At 37.4% G+C, this 27641-nt stretch overlaps 1 protein-coding gene across 4 annotated transcripts in view; it reads left to right on the top strand.

Moving 5' to 3' along the window:
* Positions 1-27641, top strand: part of grm7 (glutamate metabotropic receptor 7) — a 642411-nt gene that overhangs the window by 175467 nt on the left and 439303 nt on the right. For all 4 annotated transcript variants that reach the window (XM_062973828.1, XM_062973827.1, XM_062973825.1 and 1 more), the window contains exon 2: positions 13486-13702. In XM_062973828.1, the coding sequence (XP_062829898.1) occupies positions 13486-13702 (217 nt within the window). The remainder of the gene's footprint in view (positions 1-13485; positions 13703-27641) is intronic.

A 27641-nucleotide genomic window follows, 5' to 3' on the forward strand; every position in this document is an offset into this window, starting at 1 on the left:
TCATTGCTTTTTATATGAAGCAATACAGTGCTGTGCCCAAAATTGATGGTTCATCCCCCAGCAATACCAAAGTTCCAGTTCAATTAAATACTCATTGAAACAGGTATTGTTCTCTACTCCTTTTTCTTTGGATTGATGATCTGTAGTCATATTTCTGCTAATTTGCTTGTCTGTAATCATCTTTCTCCCTTTCTAACCACCTAGACATCTAATTTGTGATGGTGGTTAAAACCGAAAAGGCAGAGTTGATCATAAGTTTAACAAGAGCTAGCAATGTGTTGCTAAAATAAAGAACGTGAATGCTATTTTTGAATGCATGGATAGAAGCATAGTTTCCAAGTTAAGTGAAGTAATAATTTCACTATGTTGTACACATTCAGTTCTGAGCATCTCATTTTAAGAAGCACATAGAAAAGCTAAAGCTGGTTCAGAGAAGGGAAACTGGATGATCAGTTTTAATGAAAATTATTTGTAATATTCTGTGATCCCTTTTATATAATATTCAAAAACAGAACAAGCCTGGCAAAACCCCTCCCCTTTTGAGAAAGCAGAATGAGGGGACAATGCACCCCAAAATGGAATGCCTTTTGGACAAATTGCACACCTCTGATGATAAGAGGTATGGAGAAAAGCATATAAGGAAAGGTTAAAGGAACTGAGCATGTTTAGCTTGGTGAAAAGAAGATTGGGGGGGGGGGGGTGATATAATTGCACTCTTTAAACACCTTAAGGATTGCCACAGAGAGGAATAGACAGATGTGCTTTTGCTGCACCAATGGGTGGGACATGATTTTATGGTTTCAGGTTAGACATTATAGCACTTGATGGGTTTATTCTCAATCATATTTGTAGGGTGTTCTCTTACGTTCATTTATAATTGTGCTTATAACTGCTGCTGGGCTCTCAACAGAACACATGTTCAAGTTCTAATATATCTTGTTTTTGACAATATATCTTGAATTTTACATTTCATGCCTTGTAAGATCATTATTCTATATGTTATTTCCAGGCCTCAGTTTCACCTGTAACACCATCATTAGTGTTTTTAGTTGTTTAAATGCCTTGAACTTTGCTTTGAGTCTCTTTTGTGAAGAGAAACAGTGGGGTATACATAATTATAAGCACAAACATAACAACAACAACAACAACAACAACAACAACAACAACAACAACAACAACGGCCTAGCCTATTATATTCCCAGAAAAATTCTCAGACTGCAAAAAGTAATCAGAAATGCTCATTCTTGCTTGGTTGGAAGAAAACTGCTGAAATTATTTATTCCTGCATGCAAGAATGAAATTAGGTAAAGGTTAGATATCTAGTTTTGTACCATTTGCCAGGTGTTCTTTAACTGAATAGCACTGTTTCATTAGATAATGTGGCTAATTTTCCTAGATTGTCTTCAAAATGGGAACGGGAGCATCCACTTTACATTCAGTAATTCAGTCGGTAATGGTTCCAGATCAAGAACTGCATATGTCCCCCAGTCCCATTACAAGATAAATGAACTGAAAAAGTATCCTGTATCCTCTAATGGGATCAAGAACAATTTCAACAGGTTTTAGGACCTATGTCTCTTGCTTAAATCCAAAGGATTGCAAACCTAAGGGAAAGAAACTGTAAAACTAACAATCTGCAAGCTGTCTTGGAAACTTCATGGATGAAAGGCAAGGTATAAAAATACAAATAAATAAGCCTATTTTTTGTAAGTAGGAAGTAACTGGAAAAAGGGCCTCACGTGGCCTAAAATCTGTTGTGAAAGCTGCCTAATAAAGAGCCCCTCCCCAATCCCTGAATGGCACGTAGGACCTTTTTTTTTTTTTTTTAGTATAAAAGAAATACTGGAATGGGGTGCATTGTGATCTTATGACCCCACATTATTTATGTGTGCTGAACACAGCTTAGTTGTGAAGCAAACACTTGTAAGTGTTTTGCTGCTTCAATTACTAGTGGACCACCAGAGAATACTTGTTTGTTTATTCATTTCTGTACAACAGAGAGTTGTGAACATACTAAAAGCCAGAGATTATTGTTTATAATACTATGTTTTATGAAGCTGCTCTTTATGTATAGAGAATGTCTGATTGCTAATGCCTAAAGCCAAGATTTAAAATGACTGAGTCACCTACTGACCTTGCTTGCAGAGATGCTTTGCAGTTCTTGCATGCAACAGGCAAGTCATTAGAATATGGTCCTGGTGTAAATATTTGGCTTAGCTGTGGAGAACATTTCTGATTCTTGCCACTTTGCATCTCAGTATCTTTTCCCATTTTGTTTGCCCTTGTTTATATTTGTGTGCTTGTCCTTATGAAACCCATCTACATTTCCTGTCCTGGTAATCATCCAGGCCTGCTAATTCATCATTACAAATTCAGTGCAAAGATAACATAGGAGAAAGTCAATGTGGTGAGCAAACAGACTCATGTTTGAACACAAATAGCTTTAGTAATTGTCAAACAGAGGCAGGCAAAGTATATGTGAACTGTAAACAGCTTAAATCTTTTGGAAAAGGATTCTACCTAATAAGAAAGGTGTCTTAAAAGAGGCTTGTTTTATTTAGCAATTGAAGTTTTTTAAAACTATTTATTAATATTTAGAGCAGCTTACAAATTGGACACTTCAGTGCCACATTGCAAAAACACAATGTATTAATACATCATATTAAACACTAAACAGATAAAACAGATACATACAATAAAACTGTTAAAACTGATAAAACATTGCTCTAAACCCATGGTTGTGCTTCATGGTGCTGTATTTGTGTCAGTTCCATATTGCACTATTGCCCTATTCCCCAAAAGCTTGGTTCCAGAGCCAGGACTTAACTTTCTTCCTGAAAACCATAAGGGAGGGGGCTAATTTAATATAATTGGGGAGGGATTTCCACAGTCAATGAGTCACCACTGAGAAGGCCTTGTCTCTCATCCCCACCAGTCGTGCTTGCAATGGGGGTGGGACTGAGAGCAGGGCCTCCCCGGTGGATCTTAACTATAAGTATTTTCTGTTGTTGTTGTTGTTGTTGTTATTATTATTATGCTGAATATCTACCAGTAAAGTTATTCTATCATTATGATGAAAAGGGAAGACCATGACCAAGAACAAGCTGGTAAGACATAGCTTACAATATCCTATTAATAATAAACTTTATTTGTTCCCTGTCCCATCTTCCCAAGGAACTCGAGTGGCTCACACCATAATTAAAGACAGTAAAATATATAAAAATTAAATAATAATAACACATCAAATCAATATAAAACAACAAGAGCTGCCAAGGTATGTGCCATAAGAGCAGCTACCACAGTACTTTCCCACTGCCACCACTATCCTGTCTGCACCAAGTCTCCTCCCCTTCTTTTTCCATTTCTTGTATCTGCCCCAGAGACAAGCACCTCTCTCTCTCCCCCCCCCACTCCCCACTCCCCACAATGCATCTCCTTCCCCTCACCTGAGTGTGAGGGAATGCACACACCCTCCTTTTAAAAAGTCATTTAAAAACAAATGATGTTAATTTAAATTATTCACCACTTATGGAATGACATCTTTGCTCTGTAATTAGCAGTGAAATTGTTGAATAATGAACAGTTGCGAGAACTAAATTTTGATCTCTGACAGAGGAACTCATCTACATCAGTACAACTGAATTGTCCAAAATGAATTGAAAGTGGTAGTCACCTCTCAGACACTTTGGATTATTTACTGGCAAGCTTAACATTTTTTTCCAGCCTTCTTTGTATGCCATATGTATTGTGGCATGAGGAAACAAATGCTAAACTAAGGTTTCCAAGTAACTGGTTCAAAAGGTTGTGACTGCTTTCTGCAGCATTTTCTCCCTGTTGTCTGGAATCCATATCAATAAAACTTAATAGGAGGTTGAAAGTGAAATTGCCGCAAACTGTGCACTTAATAATACCCCAGTGGGAGCTCATTAATATCTCAACAGGTACACTCATGCATTATCTTAATCGCACATGATCCTTTTAAAAATTGTCTTTTTATTAATAAAAAGTTTTCTAACAACAGCCCCTTTTGAATGATGTTTTAGGTTGATCTAATATTATTGCATTTTCTGTGGGCAACAAAAAAGATGAATAGCAAAGTTTACTTAGCAATTTGAAGTAATGTAAGTTTAGACATTGCATTTATATTACAGTTAATGCCTATGTTTCTTTACAGGGTAAGAAACAAAAGCAATAGGACAGAAGAAACTTAGCAGTCACTATGACAGATGTCACAGTAAAGCAGGTTATATCCCTGTCAATTTGCAGTCTTCCATATTCTAAGTGAGATGTATTGGCAACAATTGTATTGACTCCAGCTGTTAAGTATGTATAAGATTCTGTCTGGAACCTAAAGGACAAGATTGGTAAATAGTGGGAAATGATTTAAAGTTCTAAAGTTCTGGGCATCCATGGATTATCACAGCCAATTATCTGCTATTTTAAATAAACCTACTGCCTTTAAATTCACATTTTCAAATATGATCAGCGGAGTGCAAAGCTTTCAATTTAGTTTTGTTGGAAAAAAGAAAAGAAAGATTAATATTTTGAAGCAACGAGTCTTAACTTTTAAAATATTTTACATTTTGAATTCTCTTGTGAAATTCACATTTCAAACCTTAAATTCTGAATAGGTTTCAAAAGTAATTTTCTCTGTGAATTTGAACATGCATCTTGTGGTGCTACAGTGGAACCTCAACTTAAGAGCATCCAAACTTAAGAACATTCTGAGTTAAGAACCGTTGTTTGGCCTGGGGTTTGCTTTGACATTCAAGCAGCATTTTGAATTAAAAGCAAGCGCCAAGGGGAGCACTAACACAAGACTACTAGGCTTTAGAGCTTCAAGAAAGCAACCTACATGCCTCATGCTCTTTTCCGCTTTGGGAGATTGCTACCTGCTTTTCTCTTGTTTGCTTTGAGGAACTTTGGGTTAGTTGATTTTGTGTGGTTTTTATTCCTGGTATGTTTGGCTTCATGAAGAGAGAGGAAGGGATGCTGGAATGAGTGCAGTATGAAGAAAATTATGCTTCTGTCTCTTCACTTTGTGCTTTATGCTTCCTTGCCACAACTTTGTGCTTCTACCATTTTAAAGTTGATCTTTCTTTTTTATTGTTCCATGTGACTGTGCAGGTTTTGCCTTGCTGAATCCCATTTTGTTGGGATTCAACCCCACGCTGCCCAAGTCTCTAGTCCTGAATGAGGAATAAGTTAGCATAGAATAGGCTGAAGGATTCACTCCCCCCTTTCTCTTGTATGACATTTGGAATGTATCTAATTTTCTCTCTTCTCTCTGCTTCTGCTCTGATTCTGCTTGATCGTGTAGAATGTATACTTTTCTACTCAAGCCTTTACTTCTGACTTCGACTTTACGTCTTTGTACGTGCTGTGTGCTTTGAGAGCTCTCTCTGCTTGTGTGTCATGAGAGATGAGTGCTTGGTGATTCCCCCCTCTCTTTTAAACCCTGGAAGAGATGGAGTTAAAGTAGCTAATACCCAGTTCTTTACTATTAAGAAATGTAGTTATTATTTTTTGTTAATAAAGCTTTTGTGATTTTAAAGACAGAACTCTGCATGTTTGCCTCCTAAACTCTAAATTCTTTACAGCCACATGGCACTTCGTGCTCTGCTTGATGTGAGCTAATTGCTCAACTATTAGTATCCTGTATATGATTTTGGATGTTCTGTATTTTGTGGTCGTTTTCTCTTACAGAAAATCCTAACACATTTTGTTGCCTCAAATGTGCTTTCTTGCCACAACTTTGTTCTTCTACCATTTATCTTTCTTTTAATTGTTCCGTGTGAATGTGCATTTATACATTATTTGTTATTTATAAAGTACATTTTCTTTTTTAAAACTCAAAAAAATTGGAGGGGGGTTTTAGGGTGCAGATTGGATTAATAGCATTTCAATGGGAATATCCACATTGAGATAAGAGTGATTTGAATTAACAGCTTGGTCATGGAATGAATGAAGCTCTTAACTCAAGGTATGAGCTCAGCTAAGTAAAAGTTTGGAGGTGAGTGTATGGCAAGAATGGGGAACTGTGACCCCACTTCTCCACTCATTTTAGACATCAATTCCTATTATTCTTCAACACTTACTGTATTGGCTAATGCTATTGCTTGTGGTTTATACTGTTTTAGTTGTTTTAATTTGCCTTTTGTTTGTATTGCTACATTGTGTGTTGAGGCCTTGGCCTTTGTAAGCCGCATCGAGTCCTTCGGTAGATGCTAGCGGGGTACAAATAAAGTTTAATAATAATAATAATAAATAATGCTAATGAAAACATCATCAGGATCTGGGGAAATTATTTGTGAGGATTTCAATTCTTATGACCTACTCCTAGCCATATGGCCATAGGAAATGTTCGCTGGGAGATTCTGAAATTTATAGTAACAAAAGTAACTTTCCCTACTATTATGTGATTCAGAAATCCAATCTGCAATATTTGGCAATATTTCCTGAACTTTACTTAGGCCTTCTTTCAAGAATGCTGTTCTTTCAGAGATAGAAACACCTCTCTGTTATCTGTATTCAGTTCAGGGAATGGATCATCACAACTTCCCCTTAAGGCAGAACTTAATTTCTAAGGCAACAACAGTGGCCTAATAAAATGTGTCACCCATGGCATAATAAGAAAAATCAAGCTGATTATATTTGTTTCTGGTGGGGGAGGAATTCCTGCTGTCTTCTTTCTTTCTGCATGCTCAGAAGGGCTATGGATTCTGCATCATGCATACATCTCAGTGGATTTTTTGTACTTCGGGCCTGCTTCATTCTTTTGGTTAGTAGACCATTGTTTTCTACCACTCTTGGCTCAAATTCCATTCCTCCAACACTGCCCATTGTTTGGATGCCCAAACAATAAAATAAGGAGACTAAACAAACAGTATGGGATAACCAAGGGAAACTTTATTGAACATTGCTTAATAAGGTTTCTTTATGAACTGTGCTATAACCTAAACTGGAGGGAGCAACATGATGCAATATCGTTCTAGACCTCCTCCCCAGCTTCCCTTTGGTTGCTTGAAAACATAGCAGGAGTACTTCTTTCTATCCTTCATCCAAACAGGGTGCTTTTGGTGCTCACCAAGATGTTAAATCCTCCCCTCAAATCTGCCAGAGGACCCATTTAAGTTCCACTAGCAATTATGCAGTCCCCTGACCGGTGTAGGATAGGTGACCCTAATGAGATGGAAACAATTCATACCCAGGCCAAAGTGACCTCTAAATACACCATAGCAAAGGCTGGAGGGTTAACCAACAAAGAATCCAAAAGAGAGGATAGCAGATGGGCACAGCTCCTTAAGTAGTGTAAATCACTGCCCCTGCCATTCTTGTATCCCATCAAGCCTGATTCGGGGGAGGGGGCCTACTAGTCTCCAACATTGGAAACTATCAAATAAACCCCCTCCTTTGATGGGTTTGCAACTTTGTGGAAAACTTAATTCCCTGCATCTATTGCAAAAATATACTGTGATACTCAGTCAGCAAATCCTGACTTCCAGAACAATCAGCAAAAACTAGAAATGCAGGAAATAAATACCATCCATAAGTCCAAAAAACCTGTTTTGTACAAAAAAATGTTTTAAAGTAATATAAACGCATCCACTATGTAATTACTAATGCATACATTCTGTTTGACTGCAGGATATATTATTTTGTGTATCATATATTGGAAATTTTAGACTTTTTTTTTTAGAAAACCTGACATTGCATTAAAGGGTTAGGGTTCTGCAGCTGAAGAGTAAATGAGATATAAATTATGAAAACAAAAGACATCACTATTGTAAAGCTTTGGTGATCTCCACAGAACTGCACCATAAGCTCACCTGCTTTGCTTTTGGTCCTTTTCCTCCCCCCCCCCCCCCCCCCCGTTGTGATTGAAATGCTAATGGGAACCACTAGACAAACTGCCTTGAATTTATCATCATTTAAAGTAGAAGCATGTAACATCAGACCTACAAAAAATCCTTTGCCTTTCTTTTTCACTTTCAGAGAAATTTTAAAACCTATCATACTGTAGGGCATAGCATACATCATCTTCATACACTCTAATATTTCACAATTTAAAAGCAGGAGATATGAGGCCAAGCAATGTCAGAGTATGGTCAAGATGATAAACGTAATTAATGAAGAGGAACAAGCAAGTGCCAACAGTTTTGTTTTGCCTGAGGCTACTGGAAATGGCAAGATTTTACCTCTCTTCATTGGACATCATTACCTTAATGTGGTTCCCTGCACTGATATTCCCTATGCCCTACCTCATTGGAAGCAATGCTTCCCCATCACATGTGAGGACACTTCGCTGTATGGCTTTCCTCCGCGCTACCCCTGTTGTTCCTAATGAAATATGGGGAGGTTCCTGTGTTGCTGGAACAGCATCATAAGACATTGCTGCCCCAGTTGAGCCATGGAACCCAGCTGGAAGTGAGGCTACATCGTCTGAAGGGTGGCGTGGGGCTCCATGACTCATCTGGGGCAGGAGCAACCTACAACGCTAAAAGCTAATCATGTGATAAAGTTGTCGGTCCACTAAGTTAACTGAGTACAAACTAGTTTTGCATTTTAAAATTTTTTTGCAGGAATTTGAGTAAGTTGAGAGCAAAGGTGGACGTGAGAGATGGGGAAACTAACTGGAACATTTGAAAAGCATTTGGGAAAATGGAAAGACAGAGGAGAGATGGTGGATTTGTGCTTCGGGTGATAGAACTTCTCAGGACATTACTCAATGCATGGGTCAACTCTTCCTTCCCTCCTGTTGCTGATATTCCCCAGAACTGTGGAAGAAATATAGGAATTAGTTTAGGACCTGGTTTGGGGGTGGGAGTGATGATGGTGATGGTGTTAGTGAGGATAACTACAGAGCTATCTTGCAAAGTTAATTGATTTGATCCCAACTTTGGAGAGTTTTGGTTGAGAATTGTTGCAGACAGATGAGGCAATACAATGACGTTTTAAGACTAAATGATCATGCCAGGGCATCAGTACATACAGTGATTTTATAATGGATTTATAGCTCACAGCTTTTTGGATCATTTAAAAAATGTATGCATTAGTCAAGTTTCTCTACTGCACCCTCTTTCTCATGTTTAAACAAATTCTGTCTACTTGTCAGCCTCTCTTCTCTCTCTCTCCTTTAATCCCATAGCAAAGCCTTGGTAATGCTGAATTTGTTGATGTCCCTGTCATTCCTGTGTCAGCAGGGTGTGATGCTTTAAACATGGTCTCTCTGCAGAATCAAACACTGAACAAAAGCATTTGGAGAAGCCTCTCCCCACCTACATCCTATTATTGGTGTGGTTTTTTTGTTTATTTTTGAGAAAGTAGGACATTTACTTGCTGATAAAACTCAGTCCCACCTATTTAAGTTTAAAGTTTGAAATATTCTTAAGCTTTCTAATTTTAAAAAATGGTGAGGTATATTGTCAAAATAGTTTCAGAGACTTTCGGAGAACTTGACTTCTGCTATGTGGTTTGTGGATTTTAACCTTAATGTTGAAAGGTGTACACCACATAAAAGGGACACTCGCTTCAGGAGTCACTTTTTGTGGTTTAGTCTCTCAGACAAAGTACATTAGCAATCAAATGATTGGTGCAAACATCTAGGATAATTACTATAGAAATAATGCAGCAGTATGGAAAAGTAACATTGGCACTGTCTCTTGGGACCTGTAGAGTTAAAATAAAGTTATTTTGAAATGGTTTCTCTAACTAAGTACAAGTTTAAGTATTTTTGTTCAAATTGATTGAAGCTTTCTGTAGGAGTATTCACACTTAATGCTAAAGATGGATCTAGCTATTTTAAAAAGCAAATCGTAAACTCTTGGTTGTTTTACATGCTATCTTAATAAACGATCTGATTTAAAACTACAATTACTGGCTCATATATAGAAGCATGCTGGGAAGGTGAATATTTTTCTTCCTTGTCATGTGAGCCTAATACCTTTTGTTTATTCCTTTTTGGTGACACACATTGCACTTTTTGTGAGCTTCTGCTTATGCATTTTGTTCCATATTAGTCTCCACTATTCTGCGTGTATGTTGCTTATGTGTACAGTGGACCTTGGTATCTAGTGGGTTGGTCACATAATCCCCAGTGGATGCAAAAATCCATGGATGCTCAATTCTCATTATATACAACTCATAGTATAATAGAGTCCAACCAAAGTTTTGGAATTATATTTATTTATTTGGAATATTTTTAAGCCATGAATTGTTGAAACTGTGGATGAAGAATTTGGAGGGCCAATTTCATATGGTATTAGGATATTAAAGTTGCTTTTTTGTTAGCTTTCAAAGATGAAGTATTTTTTCACATTTTAAAAAAGTATTTTCTGCTGGGAATGATTGCCAGCATTTGTAACTGGAATCCCTTGGAAACACTTTCTTCCAGCTTTGAGAATTTGGAATGATTATGAATAGTGCCAAATTTCTGATGAAGTTTGGCTTAGTTTATAATTAGCTCAGTTTAGCAGTAGCTGTCCACAGCATTTTTCTCCTGTTCTCCTCATCCTCCCACCATAACCCAAATTTGCTTTGCAAATGAAAGGACAAAGTATGCCAGGAGGTAAAAACAAAGGAGATCAAGATTTCAGTGATGAAAAGAGGGTACATTGAAACACTTTTAGTACCACGGGGATCATCACCTGCTCTTGACTGCCTTTATTGTACAAAGTTTGAGACATTAATTTTTCCTGAATACACCTAGATTTGGTTTTAATTCATTTACAGAATAAAATTGTCCAAATAGCCTCATATTTATAAAACTCCCTTTCTTAAAAAATAAACACTCTTGTAGCTGCATGAAGACTTTACCCTCACCTAAGTCTTGTGAGGTTCCTTAGATCTGTCTTCCAGTAGATGGTGAGACAGGGAGCCACACAGCCTTTGAGTTTCTCTTAAGGCTTAGATAATTCCCCTAGGAGATGTTTTAAAGAAAGTTATGGAGTGATACCTTATCTCATCTGTTCCTTCCCTAGTTTGTTGCCCCCTTTTGCACCTTTACAGGTTCAATTTTGTTTAAATGGGTCCTGTGTTAAATGAAATTGCCTTTTCAATCCAATTCTATATGTCTAGTTTCATTAGTCCATGGTTGCTCAACAAATGCATGAGTAAATGTTTCACAGTCTCATCTCTGTCTGAAAAGTCCTTTAAGAGCTGAATTTGTGCCTCCAATGAGATCTCAGGCAAATGTAAGTTCCAACATGTCTGAGTGTCTTCTTCATGTTGACATTTATTAGCTGCTTTATTTGCAGGTATCACATTCACTCTTGAAAATGCATTCCAGCTTAGCATTAATCTGCAACCTGATTGCTCTAGAGCTGAGGTTTTTTTTGTAAAAAAACAACTGAATCATCTATTACACACACATATATTTAAAGCTGATGGGTACAGATGTTGTTTGCTTTGTGCATGTGATACAGTGACTACTTGCCTAGGAAAATGAATATCTTTTAAGGACTAAAGATGATTTGACATAGCTTACAAAGTTTCCTGCAAAGTTTGCAGAAAACATTAGACAAAGGTGGTGATATTGCCATATGATCTTATAGCACCTTAACTTCCTTCATGTTTACAAGTTTTACTCAGTGCACTTTTCCCAGTCCATTGTATGATTTTTATTGCTTTATCATGTGTTTTATAATTATTGTGATTTTATTTTATGCCTTTTAATTTTATTTGTGTGTGTTTTGTATTTGATACCACTGTATGCTTGTTTTATATCTGTGAGCCGCCCCGAGACCCTCTGGGGAGATAGTGGCGGGGTATAAAAATAAAATAAAATAAAATAAAATAATAATAATAATAATAATTATAGAGAGAGGGGGGAGGGAAAATGCAACAATATTCTTTTTCTACCCCCCCTTCATTGCTTTAGAAATATTCTAGGGAACAAAATTCTTCCAGGGTTAATGCTACAATGTGATTAAATGATACACAAACTTTATTCCCACATGCATTTGGGGGAGGATGAGTATTGCCATTAAGGTGACAAAGGGACACAGAGAAAGAATATTTCAAATGTAAGGCTAGTATGAAAACTCTGGCACCCCTTGGTGAAGGGAGGGTTCTGCAGATGTACAGATTCACAGGCATGTTCCTGTAAAGTTTGCTTGCTTTCCTCCTTTGTCCCCCTCCCCTTTATTTTATTTTCATCACCTGCCAAAAATATACAAACGTATAGGATAGTGATATTGACTTATTTGCTGAATAGGAAGTATTATCATGTTTTAGTTTCTAGTGGTATATTCTGCTTTCTGTTGCATCCCTAGAAGCAAAAACAAGGAAGGTTAGAGGTAGCAATGAGGAATGGGTTTTTCTTAAGTGTAGAACTGCTTTAACAGCTATTTCTGAAAGTCTTGGAATTTCAGAAGTGCTGGATTGTGGTGCAAGATAACTCAGCAGATTTAGTGTGATGAGTTCACTGTCAGTGCAAAACATGATAAAGGTTGTTAAACTAAATAAGGTTTGGTAAGTTGTGAAATGCTGGAAAGGTTTGTGAAATGTTTAGAAACTCAGAGGTATTCCTATGAGCATGTAAATGTTGATGAAAGCATACACAATGGAATGTGTAGGAATTGGAAGATTAGAGGTCTGTTGTTGTTTACTCGTTAAGTCGCTTCCGACTCTTTGTGATCTCATGGACCAGCCCACACCAGATCTCCCTGTCAGCCGTAGTCACTTCCAGCTCCTCCAAGGTCAAGCCAGTTACTTCAAGCATAACATCCATCCTTCTTGACCTTGGTTAGCCCCTCTTCCTTTTTCCTTCCATTTTCCCCAGCATCATTGTCTTCTCCAAGGTTAGAGGTAGCAATGAGTAATGGGATATCCATTATTGCATCCCTTTTTTCCCTATACATCAGACTATTGGTTTGATTTGAAATGAATCATAATATTTTTAAATATAACATTATTTTTTCAAAGATATTTCAGATAGCAGATTAACAATCAGCCTTCTGATTGGTCTCCTCACAGCAACACAATGTTTGTGGATGAAATACATGAAAGCATATGTTGCGGATCCAGTTATATGTTGCTGTGGTTTAAACATAAAATAGCCAAAAGACAGATCAACAAATATGTTTGTAAACAGAAAAAAAAAATAGAAATTTTGACGAAGCCTAAGAAGCAAATATTGGTAATAATCGTACATCACAAAAAAAAAATTCTGAGGCTAAGCTTGCTTAGGGCCTATTTCTGCAGCTAGTTCTAGGCATCTTAATTTATTCTTTATCAAAAAAAGTTCATGAAAGTTTTGGATGAGGGCAGGACCGATAATAGTTTAATTGGCCAATTAGTATTCATATAATGAAAATCATTTGAGTGATGGCTTCATTGACTTTCACTTAGGCACTGATGGAGATAGAAAGTAACAGATGGGCACTAGGAAGGCTAATTGTATTACAGCTCAAGCTAATTGGTGTGTATGTGTGTGTGTTGAATTTACCAATTTATAACTTCAGATAACTGTTCTTTTCCCTGCAGATACCCCAAATCAGTTACGCTTCAACTGCTCCAGAATTAAGTGACGACAGGCGATATGATTTCTTCTCACGGGTGGTTCCTCCAGATTCCTTCCAAGCACAGGCGATGGTGGACATAGTAAGAGCTTTGAGATGGAATTATGTCTCCACGTTGGCTTCTGAAGGAAGTTACGGGGAAAAGGGCATGGAATCCTTCATACAACTTTCCAGAGAGTCAGGTAGGTGAGGAATAATATTGCAACAACACTATTTGTGACCCCTCACTCCACCCCGAATGAAGACTTTGTCTTTAAAATTGTTTTGCAACTTGAGAATTCCAGTTGTATAGCTCCCCATGTTCTTCTTCTCAATTTATATAAATGTTTTGAAGAAAAGAAGTTTTCATGTGTCTGAACACTAAATGACATTAATGCTCTGCTGGAGGAAAATATAACAGATAAATTGTATCACATTTCTGATGCCCTACTGTTAAAATACAATACTATGGTGAGATGGTACAAAGCAAAACTTTCACATATTAAGTCCTTATCTCTTCACACTGTTCTGAAGCTAGCAATTTCTTAGATATTATCCTTGTTCTAGACAATTCTTTTCTGTCTTTCAAGTAGTTTGATAACATAATAATAAGAAATTAAATTGAGCAATATGTTGATGAAAGTTTGAGGGATGAAACTTTATAGGTTCTGAAGTGGCAGCATGCAATGTGTGTGGAAGTGCAGGAATACCCAGTCTTATCATACTTTATATTTTAGGATTGCCTATACACATATGTATCTGAAGACAGCACTCAATACCCTATCATTTCAAAAAAATCAGTGGGTTTCACACATTTACATCTTGGGAATCTTTTATTTTGATACATCTGCTAAGAAAATCCTTTGTAATTTTCATTGGGATGGTAGAGTCTAGTGGAAAATTTGGTGACATTTTTTCAGATATTCATCACTTGGAATTCATCATTGTCTTATATGCATTGGAAATATGGTATAATTTACACTCTTTTGCAACAATCTAAATATGGTTTTAGCACTTGTGAACAATTCATCTTCTGTGTAAGTTTCCCTATCATTCCTGAATAACTCACCAATTAACTAAATTTTCACTAAATTTCCAAAACATCCCAGGATCTCTAGAATCCTGGGATGTCAGACAAATTGAACAACTGACATATTTCACTAAAGTGGAATATGTCAGTTGTTCAGTTTGTCTGAAAAGTTTCCAAGTATCACTTAGCACTCAAGAAAATGAGAATAGGAAAGGTAGACTTTTGATGACTCAGATCATTTAAGGCATTTGAGTGGGTTTAAGAAATAGGTATAAAGAAATGCACTTTAATGGGAAAATATTTGTTGTTCAGTATATACTTGGAAACATGAAGAAAATAGGAGCTTATTAGATTAAGGTTTCTAGATATTGCTTTTCTATCATGGGTCACATGCAACTCAGTACTAATGTGCAGATTGATAAAATGGCAGAAAATGTAATATGGTAAAGAAATCCTTGATCTATGCTTTGAATGAAGTGCATTGATCTTGTTATTTTACTGGTGAAGCATACTGACAGAGGGAACAAACCATAACAGTTAAGGACTATAGACTTCTTTTTGAGTGTAAAGAATTGGTTCTTAAATTAATACTGTTGATACTTACCATGTTTTCCAATACTTACAATTTTAACACACACACACACCCCACAAAAGCTTATTACACTGGCCCATGGCTGTAGCCAGAAAAAAAAATTCGGGACGGGTTTTGAAAATTTCAGGGGGGGGGGCTGGACCCCTAGCACCCCCTCCCTCGGCTACAGACCTGTCAATATCTGCTTGAGATAGTGCCTGGAGGGACTCTTAATGTTTTGCATCTCATAGACTTAGCATGGGGATTTGGTTAACCAGTTAAAATTCATGAGTAAACCAGCTTTTTTTTTTTAACCTGAATTTTTTTTTGGGGGGGGGGGGTTGAACCCCCCTTCCCCACTACAGGCCTGCACTGGCCCTATTCCAGTTACTTGACACTGAATGCTAGATTAATGAGTTCCATATTTTGTTCCACAATCTGACTTATGGATTCTTCAATTGTACCTGGGTAAATGCATTCTATATGAGCATGGTGTAGTGGTTTGAGTGTTGCACTAAGACTCTTAGGGCACTTCTACACAGTACCTAAAATGCAGAAGTTATCATGTTAAAAGGAGGGGGTGGCTAGGCTACATGATGCTAGCGGTAAATTGGCACTGATTTTCTGCAACGGACAAAAATATGTCAAAAAGGTCTGTTTATATCTGTATATCCCTGCAGTCACAAAAAACATGTAATTTCCTTCCCTCCCCCTTATGTAGACTGCTCCAGTGCACTTGCACTTTTAAAAAGACTGAAACAGCTGATCAGCTTATTGGGCTGTGAAACGGATGCACAGCTGGTTTAAAGGAAGCACAAATGGAGAGCAATTAGAATTTTATGAAACCTTTTAATCTTAACCAGAACTTGAATAAACAATTGGCGAAAGAGAGAAATCTGGCAAATGTTTTTGAAAAAATCATTTTGTCATGCACTGAACCTCATATGTGCACATGCAAATCTGCTTCTATTTATTAGGGTTGTACGATCAATTAAAAACTTTTTCAAAAATCATGACATAATTGAAGTGCCGACGTTTTGTTTCTAAAGTGTTTCTACAGTATAATTAGTAAAAATTTCATTACTATTATGATAGTAACAAAATTTCATTAGTATTTCGTTAAAGTAATTGCATGCATGTGAGGCTTCTGGGGATCCTTTCTCCCTTATTTTTAGAGCTATTGCGGTGAAACTTGCTATAATGGTAAAACACTTTTTATGCTGCTAACCCCCCCCCCCAGTCCTCCCCCCCAAGTTTCAGAATATTTCACCCATCTATTGATTTTCTTGGGGGGGATTCTTTTGGTTTTAACCAAAAGATGTTTAAAAAAACAAACTACCTTTCCGTTATCTGGTCACTATGGTGTTATATTGTATGTTATGTTTTAATTTGTTTATTATATCTGAATGTTATGATACTGGGTTGTTGTATGTTTTCCGGGCTGTATGGCCATATTCTAGAAGTATTCTCTCCTGACGTTTCACCCACATCTATGGCAGGCATCCTCAGAGGTTGTGAGGTATGGAGAAACTAAAAAGGAAGGTTTATATATATCTGTGGGAAGTCCAGGATGAGGGAAGAACTCTTGTCAGTTGGAGGCCAGCGTAAATGTTGCAGTTAATCACCCTAATTTGCATTGAATTGCTACATCTACTAGCTACTTTCTGCCTGGGGGCATCATTTGTTAACTGCCCCTAGTTCCCATGTCTCAGAGTTTTGCTTCTTATTTACTGTTCTGATTTTTGAGTTTTTTAATACTGGTAGCCAGATTTTGTTCATTTTCATGGTTTACTCCTTTCTGTTGAAGTTGTCCATATGTTTGTGAATTTCAATGGCTTCTCTGTGTAGTCTGACATGATAGTTGTTGGAGTGGTCAAGCATTTCTGTATTCTCAAATAATATACTGTGTCCAGGTTGGTTCATCAGGTGCTCTGCTATGGCTGATTTCTCTGGTTGAGTTAGTCTGCAGTGCCTTTCATGTTCTTTGACTCGTGTTTGGGCACTGCGTTTGGTGATCCCTATGTAGACTTGTCCACAGCTGCATGGTATCCGGTAGACTCCTGCAGAGGAGAGAGGATCCCTCTTGTCCTTCGCTGACCATAGCATTTGTTGGATTTTCTTTGTGGGTCTGTAGATGGTTTGTAGGTTGTGCTTCTTCATCAGTTTGCCTATGCGGTCAGTGGCTCCCTTGATGTATGGTAAGAACACCTTTCCTCTGGGTGGAAAACAGTTATGATACTTTTTTTAATTTATGTATATCAGTTTTAACTTGTCACATTCTGTTTCTGTTTTGGGTTTGGCCCCATGTTAGCCTCCCTGAATCCCTTCAGGGAGATGGTGGCGAGATAGAAAAATTATTATTATTATTATTATTATTATTATTATTATTATTATTATTAGAACAATACCCTAGAATTTCTTTATAGATACACAACGTTAACAGGGCATCATTCCCCTCAAGTTTCAGAAGAATAAGCACGTTGCCTGAGTTTTAGGGAAATTTTAATTTTTTGTCAAGAAAAAAAACCTTTTTAGCTGCTATGGCTGGGTGGAGTGGGGTTGTGGACACATTTGGAGGACAGGACACATTTACCACTGCAAGCAAGCCATCGAGTTTCAGAACATTTGTCAAACTAAATTAGGCTGTGTTTGGGACCCGACTCCTGCCTTTGCCCCTTCCTCTCCTCCGCCTCCTCCTCTGATGAGGCGTGCCACACTAGCTCTCGAAAAAGCAGCCAAGGCAATTTGTATCAAAGTTAAACAACAGGTTGTGTTCTTTTTTGCTGGATCATGTACACAGAGATCACACTAGCTCTAGAAAAAGCAGCTAAGACAACTTGTGCCTGATTTCAACAAGTGGTTGTATTCTTTTTTGCTGGATTATGCACACAGAGATTATACTAGCCCTAGAAAAAACATCTTCCACAGGATGTCCCCTGTCTCCCCTCCATCTTGTTCTCATACAGAGGAAGCCTGTGAGGATGGTGGGGGGCCCAATACCAGGACTCTCAGGTCTCTGTGGGGACGTGCTCTCAGGTCCCAGAATTTTTTTGGCCTCGATTTAAAACCTGCATTTTTGTGCTTTCTGGAAGCACCCTTAGGGGCCCTTCCTTGAATCCCCATTTAGCCACATTCTCTCAGTAAATCTTGCAAAACTAAAAAAGATTTTTAGACAAGATCACCATTAAATCAGAGACTACTTCAAGATGTGAAACAAGAACAAAACCATCTTGTTTGGGTTGTATATCTCTAACAGTGGCAAGAGCTCAAGCAATGTATTTATTTATTTATCTATCTGATAAAAATCTATATAGCACTACATCCCACATCTGATTCCAGGACAGCTTATAAAATTAACATTTAAATAAATTATACAGCATAATAAAAGGATCAGGTGGAAACATGGCAATTTGTAATAAATGAAAGATTTCAATCCTATACACACTTATCTTAGTCCAGTTCCCACCAAAGTTCATAAGATTTAGTTCTATATGCAGATGCATAGAACTGAAAGAATAAAAACAATGTGTCACTTAAGATAAAGGGAGCAAAACACAGACCACTTAAAGTAGGACTACTTAATACCCACTCTCAGTCTTCTGCAGCAGCAGGATTGTGTCCAGAACATCCAGCAGGGCCAAATCTTACTTTACCTGTGTAGTTTTTCTGTTGCTGTAGAAGCAGCCACATTTGCTCTGTCCCTTTGCTGATGTACAGCCCATGTAGATGGGGCCAAAAAACTGTTGACACAGCCAAGGAGCCCTGGGAAGACATTTTAGACCTCTATAACAGCAAAAAAGAAAAAGAAAGAAAGAAAGAACTTCTTCCTGATTGTCACCCATTCACCAAGGAGGAAATGTGGAAGGAGCCTCAGATGATATCACACTCCTCTATTGACAAGGCAGATACTAAGTAGTACTATAGTAATCAGACCTTTTCTCTTTCTATTACATAAAGAGCATGTACATGGAACTTTGTATAGGTGCTGCCAAGAAACATTTGACTACTATGGTCCATAGCTAGTAATCTGGGAGTAGGATACAATAATCTTAGACTGTCTTCTAAATGGGATTGTTCTGCACGTCCTTGTTAGGAAAGTCATTAAGGCCACACTTAAATCAAGTAAGGTTAACTTAAAACTTGAGATTAAATCAATTCATAACATATTTTACCTTTTTATAGTAAGTTATAAAAGGTAAAGGTTTTCCCCTGACGTTAAGTCCAGTCGTGACTGACTCTGAGGGTTGGTGCTCATCTCCATTTCTAAGCCGAAGAGCCAGCATTGTCCGTAGACACCTCCAAGGTCATGTGGCCGGCATGACTGCATGGAGCGCCGTTACCTTCCCACCAATTGATCTACTTACATTTGCATGTTTTTGAACTGTTAGGTTGGCAGGATCTGGGGCTAACAGCGGGCGTTCATTCCAGTCCCGGGATTTGAACCTGGGACCTTTTGGTCCACAAGTTCAGCAGCTCAGCGCTTTAACACACTGTACCATCAGGGGCCCCATAGTAAGTTATAGTAGTATAGTAAGTAGCAGTAGCAGTCTATAGTAGTTGAATAAAATTAGTTGAAAATTTTCAGTAATTAGACACATTTCTACTAATTTTATCTCTCTCTATGAATATGCACAATGCTCTAAGATCAGCAGGGGAAGGCTTTTCTCATTGTCCACTATCATTTTAGGAATGTCTTATGAGGGGCCTTCTTGGTGACTACTCTCTAATTTGGAAGCCTTCCCCATGGCCTCCTCCTTGTCTTTCCAGCACCAGGTGAATACTTTTATTTTGGGAAGCATTTTGTTGGTAGTGTATTGCAACATATAGAATTTTCAATAGGTATAATGTTTTTACTTTATTATGTTTCAAATATCTTTTTAACACTGTTTTAAACAGTGCATTATTATTATTAATTAAATTATTATTAATTAATTAAATTATTATTATTATTATTATTAATAATAATAATAATAATAATAATAATAATAATAATAATAATTTAATTAATTACCTGCCTCTCCTTGTGGCTCGAGACAGGTTACAGAATAATCAAACACAAACATTTTAAAAAATACTACAAATACACATATTAAAATGTATTTCTATAAAAGATACATATGAAAACATATTTCTATAAAATATATATTAAAATACACAAAACAGAGATTAAATGAAGGACATGTGTTTAAAATTTATGCTTAAAAACTGGCTGGGTAGCCAGTACTTTCAATACTATTCTGGGAGAAAGGTGGAATAAAAATATTTAAATAATTAATGAAAAATAGCAGGCAGCGGCACTGTTACTCAAAATTATTTCATCCTCTTTAACAGTGAAAGGGTTTTGTTTCTAACATTTCTAACATTTCACATATGGATTAACTAAAATTTAAAGGTGAAAATGCTATAGGGGAATCTTCATCACTTGGAGGTTTTAATATTTGAAATGATTAAGCACTTCTAACTTCAACTAAGATAAAATAATATCAATTGAAACTAATCTATAGCTACAGGTAGCCTTTATTGCATTTAAACATATACAAATCATCCCTTTGTTGGTGATGCTATGAACACGAGTCCTATTGTCTTCATGCTAAAATGTAAAATCTTTAAAACATAACATGAAATTGGCTTTTGACCCCCAAAGTTCATTTCACAAAGAGAAAGGAATGATATATATATTCCAGCATTTATGCCCCACCCTTCTCACCCGGGGGGACTCAGGGCGGCTCACAACAGTTGGCAACATTTAATGCCATCCGCTGGTTAATGCGTATCTCAAACAGGAATTGCATTCGCCCAGTGAAACTAGAATGGTGTCACAGGAATGGTTTGATACAAAAAAACTTTCTCTGGCTTTGGTTCTCTGTTATAAATTTGATTAATGACTAATTGTTCTGAAGGGGAAAATTTGTGGCGTTTGTATCACATACAGCATAGGCTGTGAGAGTCTTTGGCACTGCTAGTTAGAATCAGAAGACACCATATCATAGTTCTAGAATAGACTCTATACAGTATTCCATTCTTCCTGCTCAACACAGTAATGTTGCTTCTTCACAGACTTAGTGAATGAGAATCAAAATTATACCAAAGTACAGAGCATAGTTCATTCTATTGTTAGCTTTTTTAGTTGGATTTCTATTTTGGCAATTAGGCATTGGCTTTGACAAGTGTGCTCATGACTGAGACAGAAATCCAAATTGTCATTTGGCAAATGAAACTATCAGTTGGTAACTGTGTTGGCTAAAGAAATAAAAAGCCACACTGAGCAATACACATCCTGCAGAAGACATCATACTGGCCTTATCTTGTACTGACATTTTCTACTCTTGCTAAGCATATTGTGGATAACTGTGCTAGGTCAATAGTTCACCTAACACCTCATATCCTTATATTAAAGCTAATCATGCTAAATAAATACAAAGGATTGGGTGCAACTCTTAATATTGCTCAAGGATTTATCCTCCTATGAGAGTTCTTAGACAGGCTATGAAATTTTAATCTAAAATAGGTCAGGGAAAGGATATACTATGCTCCTAAGCAGCCATATGAAGTTTGTATTTCAACAGATTACTTATCTAGTTAAATAATAGTAGCGGTACAACTGCAACTGCCTCTTTCCAGATTGTCTGCATTTTCCATTTGTCAAAGAGCATCTGCATGATTACAAATGCCCTAAACTGTCATTGAGTAATTAAAAGTACCACAGTCATTAGTATAATCCATGTGAGACCGACAGTGGTGATGATACTAAACTTTGAAAAAAGAACTCTTTAAAAATAAGAGTCAATAAGTTGACATTCTAGAAGATGCATGAAGAACCTCTGTTTGTGTAGATGTGTATGCCCCTCTATGTGGCATAGAGAGGTGTACGGAAGTTTGGGATTTAATGTCTCAGAAACTGAGGAAACGCAAATATGGATTAAGAACGGAAAACTCAAATTCTTTTACATAATTGGTGTTTTGCTGTATTAAATATGAAATAGAGTTTTTATAATCCTAGGATTGTGATGATGTACAGTAAACATGGGGACAAGAAAGGATACAAAATTAGATTTTTGATAGGGTTGTGAAAATGTGGGTGTGATCTACAATATACAAATGACATTGTTTCACATAGAGGTAATTTTATCTGATCCAGTATATTTCTGAATTATTCCTTTTTTAAGCAAATGAACTTGAGGATTTTTTAAATATATAGACACACATACATATTAAGATTTCAGGTTGGTGTACAAATAAAATCAACTTTAGGCAGTTTATTTTAAACAATACGTGATATGGTATTCCAGTTAACAATGTACCTGTGGCATTTTACAGTAGCAGAAGTCATCATCCAGGGCAGCCTCGTTTTGAGCACTTAGTATAGTCTTCCAGTATATGAACTACAGCTAAGTTATTCCTGTCCAGTAAAAAGCTGCAGCTGATAAACTTGTTAAAGCTGGTCCCAAGTACTACTAGCCACAGAAACCACTTGGGCTAGTAATGACAAAGATGGATCTTAGTAAAATATGCACCTGCCATTTTGGGATTGCAACCACATTTAGGCTAGGGTTTCCCTATAATTCCCATACCTGTGAATCACTGGCTAACAATCCTACTGGGACTGACTTTCATTGAGCAATGGCATCAAGGCACTGGTCCAACACATCCATAGCCTCAGCTAACTCTGATGGCAAGGAGAAATAAAGTTGAGTATCATCAGGATATTTCTTTTACCCAATCACATGATTTCCAATGACCTTGCCAAGCAGCTCCCTATAGATATCCAACAGTATGGGGATAAGACAGAACTTGAAACACCTCACAACATTATAGCCATGGAACTGATAAGGAATCCCTCAAAGCACTAGTGCATGTGTACACATAATATTTTTTCATCCCTTCAGTTTATGATTTAATTATACTCAGTGTTGCATATGTATTCATCTCCCTGCTTCCTGTTTTTCTCTCAGCAGCCCTTGAAGAAGGACATTCATATATTCCCTGGCTGGAATGCTTATGTGTGGAATAAAACTTTTTATATGCATACATTTATTTCTCATCAGATTCTTTGCTTTTAATTTATTTGAATTTACTTGCTTCTTTCAACCAATCATTGGATCGTATATTCATTCCTTAAGGAGGATCAAATGAAGTGCAGTTTCTTCTGGAAAAGCAAATTACAAGTATACATGCTTTTTTTTTTCATTCTTGCATTGTAAATGCAACTCTGAGCAGTTTAATTGGTTCTCAGCAGTTTGCTTCCCTGAACTTTGTCCTCATGGAAAAAACTGCCCATTTGAAGAGCCTAAACTTGAGTAGCTATTCCCTGTGTACCCATGAACAAATTGCCAAGGAATAAGTCATTTTGTACAGAAATAACTATTCTGATTGTCCTGGAATAATTCATCCAGTATTACATATAAATCACTGTTTGTTAAGGTACAGAAGAAATAGTGACCTGAGACCAAAGTGAAAATATGAAGGTATAATATGGCACACTAAAAATACTGACAAGCTATGTAGAACATATCCAGAGAAGGGTGACCAAAAGGACCAAAGGTTTGGAAGCCAAGCCCCATGAGGGATGACTGAGGGAGGTGGGTATGTTTAGCTTGGAGAAAAGAAAACTGAAAAGTGACAAGATAGCTGTATTTAAATATTTGAAAGGATTTCACATTGAGGAGGGGAAAAGTTTGTTTCTTGTGCTCTGGAAACTAGGACACAGAGCAATTGCAGGAAAAGAGATTCCACCTAAACAAGAATTTCCTGGCAGTAAAAGCTGTTTGGCAGTGAAATATGCTGCCTGGGAGTTTCGTGGAGCCTCCTTCTCTGGAGGTTTTTAAGCAGAGGCTAGGTGATCATCTATTAGGAGTGCTATTATTGTTTGTTCCTGCATCACAAAATAGGGTTGGACTGGATGGCTCTTGTGATCTTTTTCAACTCTATGATTCTATGATTGTAGTAGGCATGCTACTCAACATATGAGGTTGCTTCAGCCACAATCAGGAACTGCAGACAAGGAGGATCTAAGATAGGAGCTGGAAGTAATGCTGCCCAAATGATTCTGTGATTGTTGAATTTGTTCTCACTTATTCTTCAGAGTCTATTTGAACTAAATAGCTCTGTGGTCTGAAGCACAGGTGCAACAATTACCCAAGGTTTTCCTTTCTATCAGAACTAGTTATGAAGATAACTTTAAGGAATCATTTGTTACTTTTGCTGTGTCATAACCTTAAGGAGGCATATGTTACTTCTGCTGTGTCTTCACAGTTTTACAGTAAGGATGAATGCAACCATCTGGCTGTTTACCACTTTCCCAAAAGGGCCCGTTACACATAATATTAATTATACCATGTAAGAAAACAGTTTGCCTGTGGGGTATCATTTTTTCCTCAAGGAATTACCTATGGCCAATGGAAAGAAAACCTATAATCAAGAATTTGTGCAATGCCTTCATATCCTTAAAAGCTTTCACATACTTGAGCTATGCATCCATCTTGTTGAGATGAGAGGCAATAGTCATGAATGTGATGGGAAATATGATATTGTGGTATGAGATGAGTTGGCAGCACACAACATTCAAATTCATCACAAATGCACAAATGTCTGAGTTTTTAATTTCCCATTTTCTGGTACTTAGAAGGCCTAAGACTGAAATTTATACCACCCAACTGTCCGTATTTGTCAGGAGTGATTCTTATCCATCTTCTGTCATCCCATTTTTTTCTGGAGAAGGGGATGACCTGGGGGATACTTCCCAGTAGACTGAGGGTGCATCTACCCTCATACTGTAGACCTAATGCAGTTTGATACAACTTTAACTGCATCCAATAGTATTACAGAACCACTGGCAATAATCTTTGAAAATTCTTGGAGAATGGGAGAAGTCCCAGCAGACAAAGAGGGCAAATGTTGTCCATAGCTTCAAAAAGGGCAGGAGGGATGACAATCCCCAAAATTACCTTCCAGTCAGCCTGAAGTCAATACCAGGAAAGATTATGGAGCAGAGCATTAAGGAGGCAGTCTGCAACCACTTTGAAAATAATGCTGTGATCACTAAAAGTCAGCATGGATTACTCAAAAAACATGTTATGCCAGACTTACCTCTTTTTTGATAGAGTTACAAGCTTGGTAGATGTAGGGAATACTGTGGATGTAGCATATCTTGATTTCAATAAGGTCTTTGACAAAGTCCCCATGAACTTCTTGCAAACAAACTAGTCAAATGTGGGCTAGGCCATGTTACTATTAGGTGGATTTGTAATTGGTTAAGTGAGTGAATCCAAAGGATGCTCACCAATGGTTCCTCTTCATCATGGAAAGTAGTGACTAGTGGAGTGCCGCAGGGTTCGGTCCTGAGCCCAGTACTGTCCAACATCTTTATTAATGACTTGGATGAAGGTTTAGAGGACTTGCTTAACAAGGTTGCAGAAGACACCAAATTGGGAGGAATAGCCAATACTCCAGAGGACAGGATCAAAATTCAAAACGACCTTAACAGATTAGAAAGATGGGCCAAAACTAACAAAATGAATTTCAACAAGGACAAATTTAAGATACTACACTTGGGCAGAAAAAAATGAAATGCAAAGATGCAGGATGGGTGATGCCTGGCTCGACAACAGTACATGTGGAAAAGATCTATGAGTCTTTGTGGGCATCACATTGAATATGAGCCAACAGTGTGATGCAGTAGCTAAAAAGCCAATGGATTTTGGGCTTCACCAAAAAAAGTACAATGTCTAGATAGTGGTGCTCAATCTGTGGGTCCCCAGATGTTTTTGCCTTCAACTCCCAGAAATGCTAACAGCTGGTAATCTGGCTGAGATTTCTGGGAACTGTAAGCCAAAACACCTGGGGACCCACAGATTGAGAACCACTGGTCTAGATAAACCAGAGTAAGTCATAGTGCTTCTCTATTCCGCTTTGGTCAGACCTCACCTGGAATACTTTGTCCAATTCTGTGCACCACAATTCCAAAGAGATACTGACAAGCTGGAAGGTGTCCAGAGGAGAATGACTTAAATGATCAAAGGTCTGGAGACCATGCCCTATAAGGAGCATCTTAAAGAGCTTAGCCTGCAGAAGAGAAGGTTGAGAGGAGGCATGATAGCCATGTATAAATATGTGAAAGGATGCTGTAGGGAAGAGGGAAAAGTCTTGTTTTCTGCTTCCCTTGAAAGTAGGACTGGGAGCAATGGGTTGAAATTACAGGAAAGGAGATTCCATTTGAACATTTGGAAGAATTTCTTGAACATATGAGCTTTTCAGCAGTGGAACTCTTTGCCTCTGAGTGTGGTGGAAGCTCTGTCTTTTGAAAGTTTTGAACAGAGGAAAGATGGCCACATGTCAGCGATGTTTTGATTGTGTGTTTCCTGTATGGCAGGGGGTTAGACTAGATGGCCCATGTGGTCTCTTCCAATTCTAGGATTTATGATTCTAACTGCCATGGATCAATGTTACAGAATCATGGGAGGTGTAATTTTACAAGATCACTAAACTTTACAATTTTACAAGATTCACTAAACTTTAACCAGTTAAAGCAGTTAAGGTGGTATCAAACTGCATTAAACTGAAAGGAGAAAGCAAACCGCCCCAAATGCTCCTTTGTTCCTCATTTACGCCATCTTGGTCACATATTGCCCAGTTTTTATCTGTGAAATGTTGGAGGCTATGGAAATGCATGAACTGCCTACAAGCTGGTTGAATTCTGCAGCCCTACCTAGGCCAATTTTTATAGTTCTTTTGGCTCTTAGGAGTTTTATAGTAACTTTTGGCTCTTAGGACAACTAAATTGTCCATACAGCTGAGGTAATGCAAAAAGTCCAGACTATTGAGATGAGTTTATAATGAAACTGTCCCCGTGCTAGCATTGTCCTAGTTTCTAGAAGAAGCAGCACTGTCATAATGAAGGCCTTCTAACTTTCCCCCATTAGCTTAAAAAGGAGCCATATTGTGTTTGTTCTCTAGTTGCCATGGTAACATAAAGACAAATCCTAAAATAGCAGGCACAAACTGAATAATATATTTTATTCCTCTTAAGTATTGTACTACTTGTAACTTATTTAGAACCAGGGTAAACCAAGGATTTAAATTATTAGGAGTGAGGAAACCAGGGTTCAAATCCCTACTTGGTCAAGATGTTTGTCTGTAAATTTTATTTGAAGTTTCATAACCTTAATAAATTAATGTTGTTGCTATATGAAAGACATGGGATCTATGATGTACATATTTTGGCTTTAATATTTCAGTTGTTTCTTATGCCTAGCTTACTGAAACATCTGTTAATATCTTGTAATTTGGCTTCTATATACTGATGTTTTTGCACTATGGGAGATGTTGAGGAGTGATGGGCCCATATGGTGCCCTATACTACACAAAGGGAGTGGTACACACAAACTATATTATCACTACAAGTGTTTCTATACTGCACATGTGTACTTTATGCTATGGATTCATCCCACGTAGTACTGAAATTTGTAATTTCTTAATTGCACTTCTGTGCACAGTCTTCTAAACCACAACATAACCATTCTGTGTCCTCACAAAAATGCAGGAA

This window comes from Anolis carolinensis, chromosome 2 (genome assembly GCF_035594765.1).
Source record: "Anolis carolinensis isolate JA03-04 chromosome 2, rAnoCar3.1.pri, whole genome shotgun sequence".
In the NCBI taxonomy this organism is placed as follows: Eukaryota; Metazoa; Chordata; class Lepidosauria; order Squamata; family Dactyloidae; genus Anolis; species Anolis carolinensis.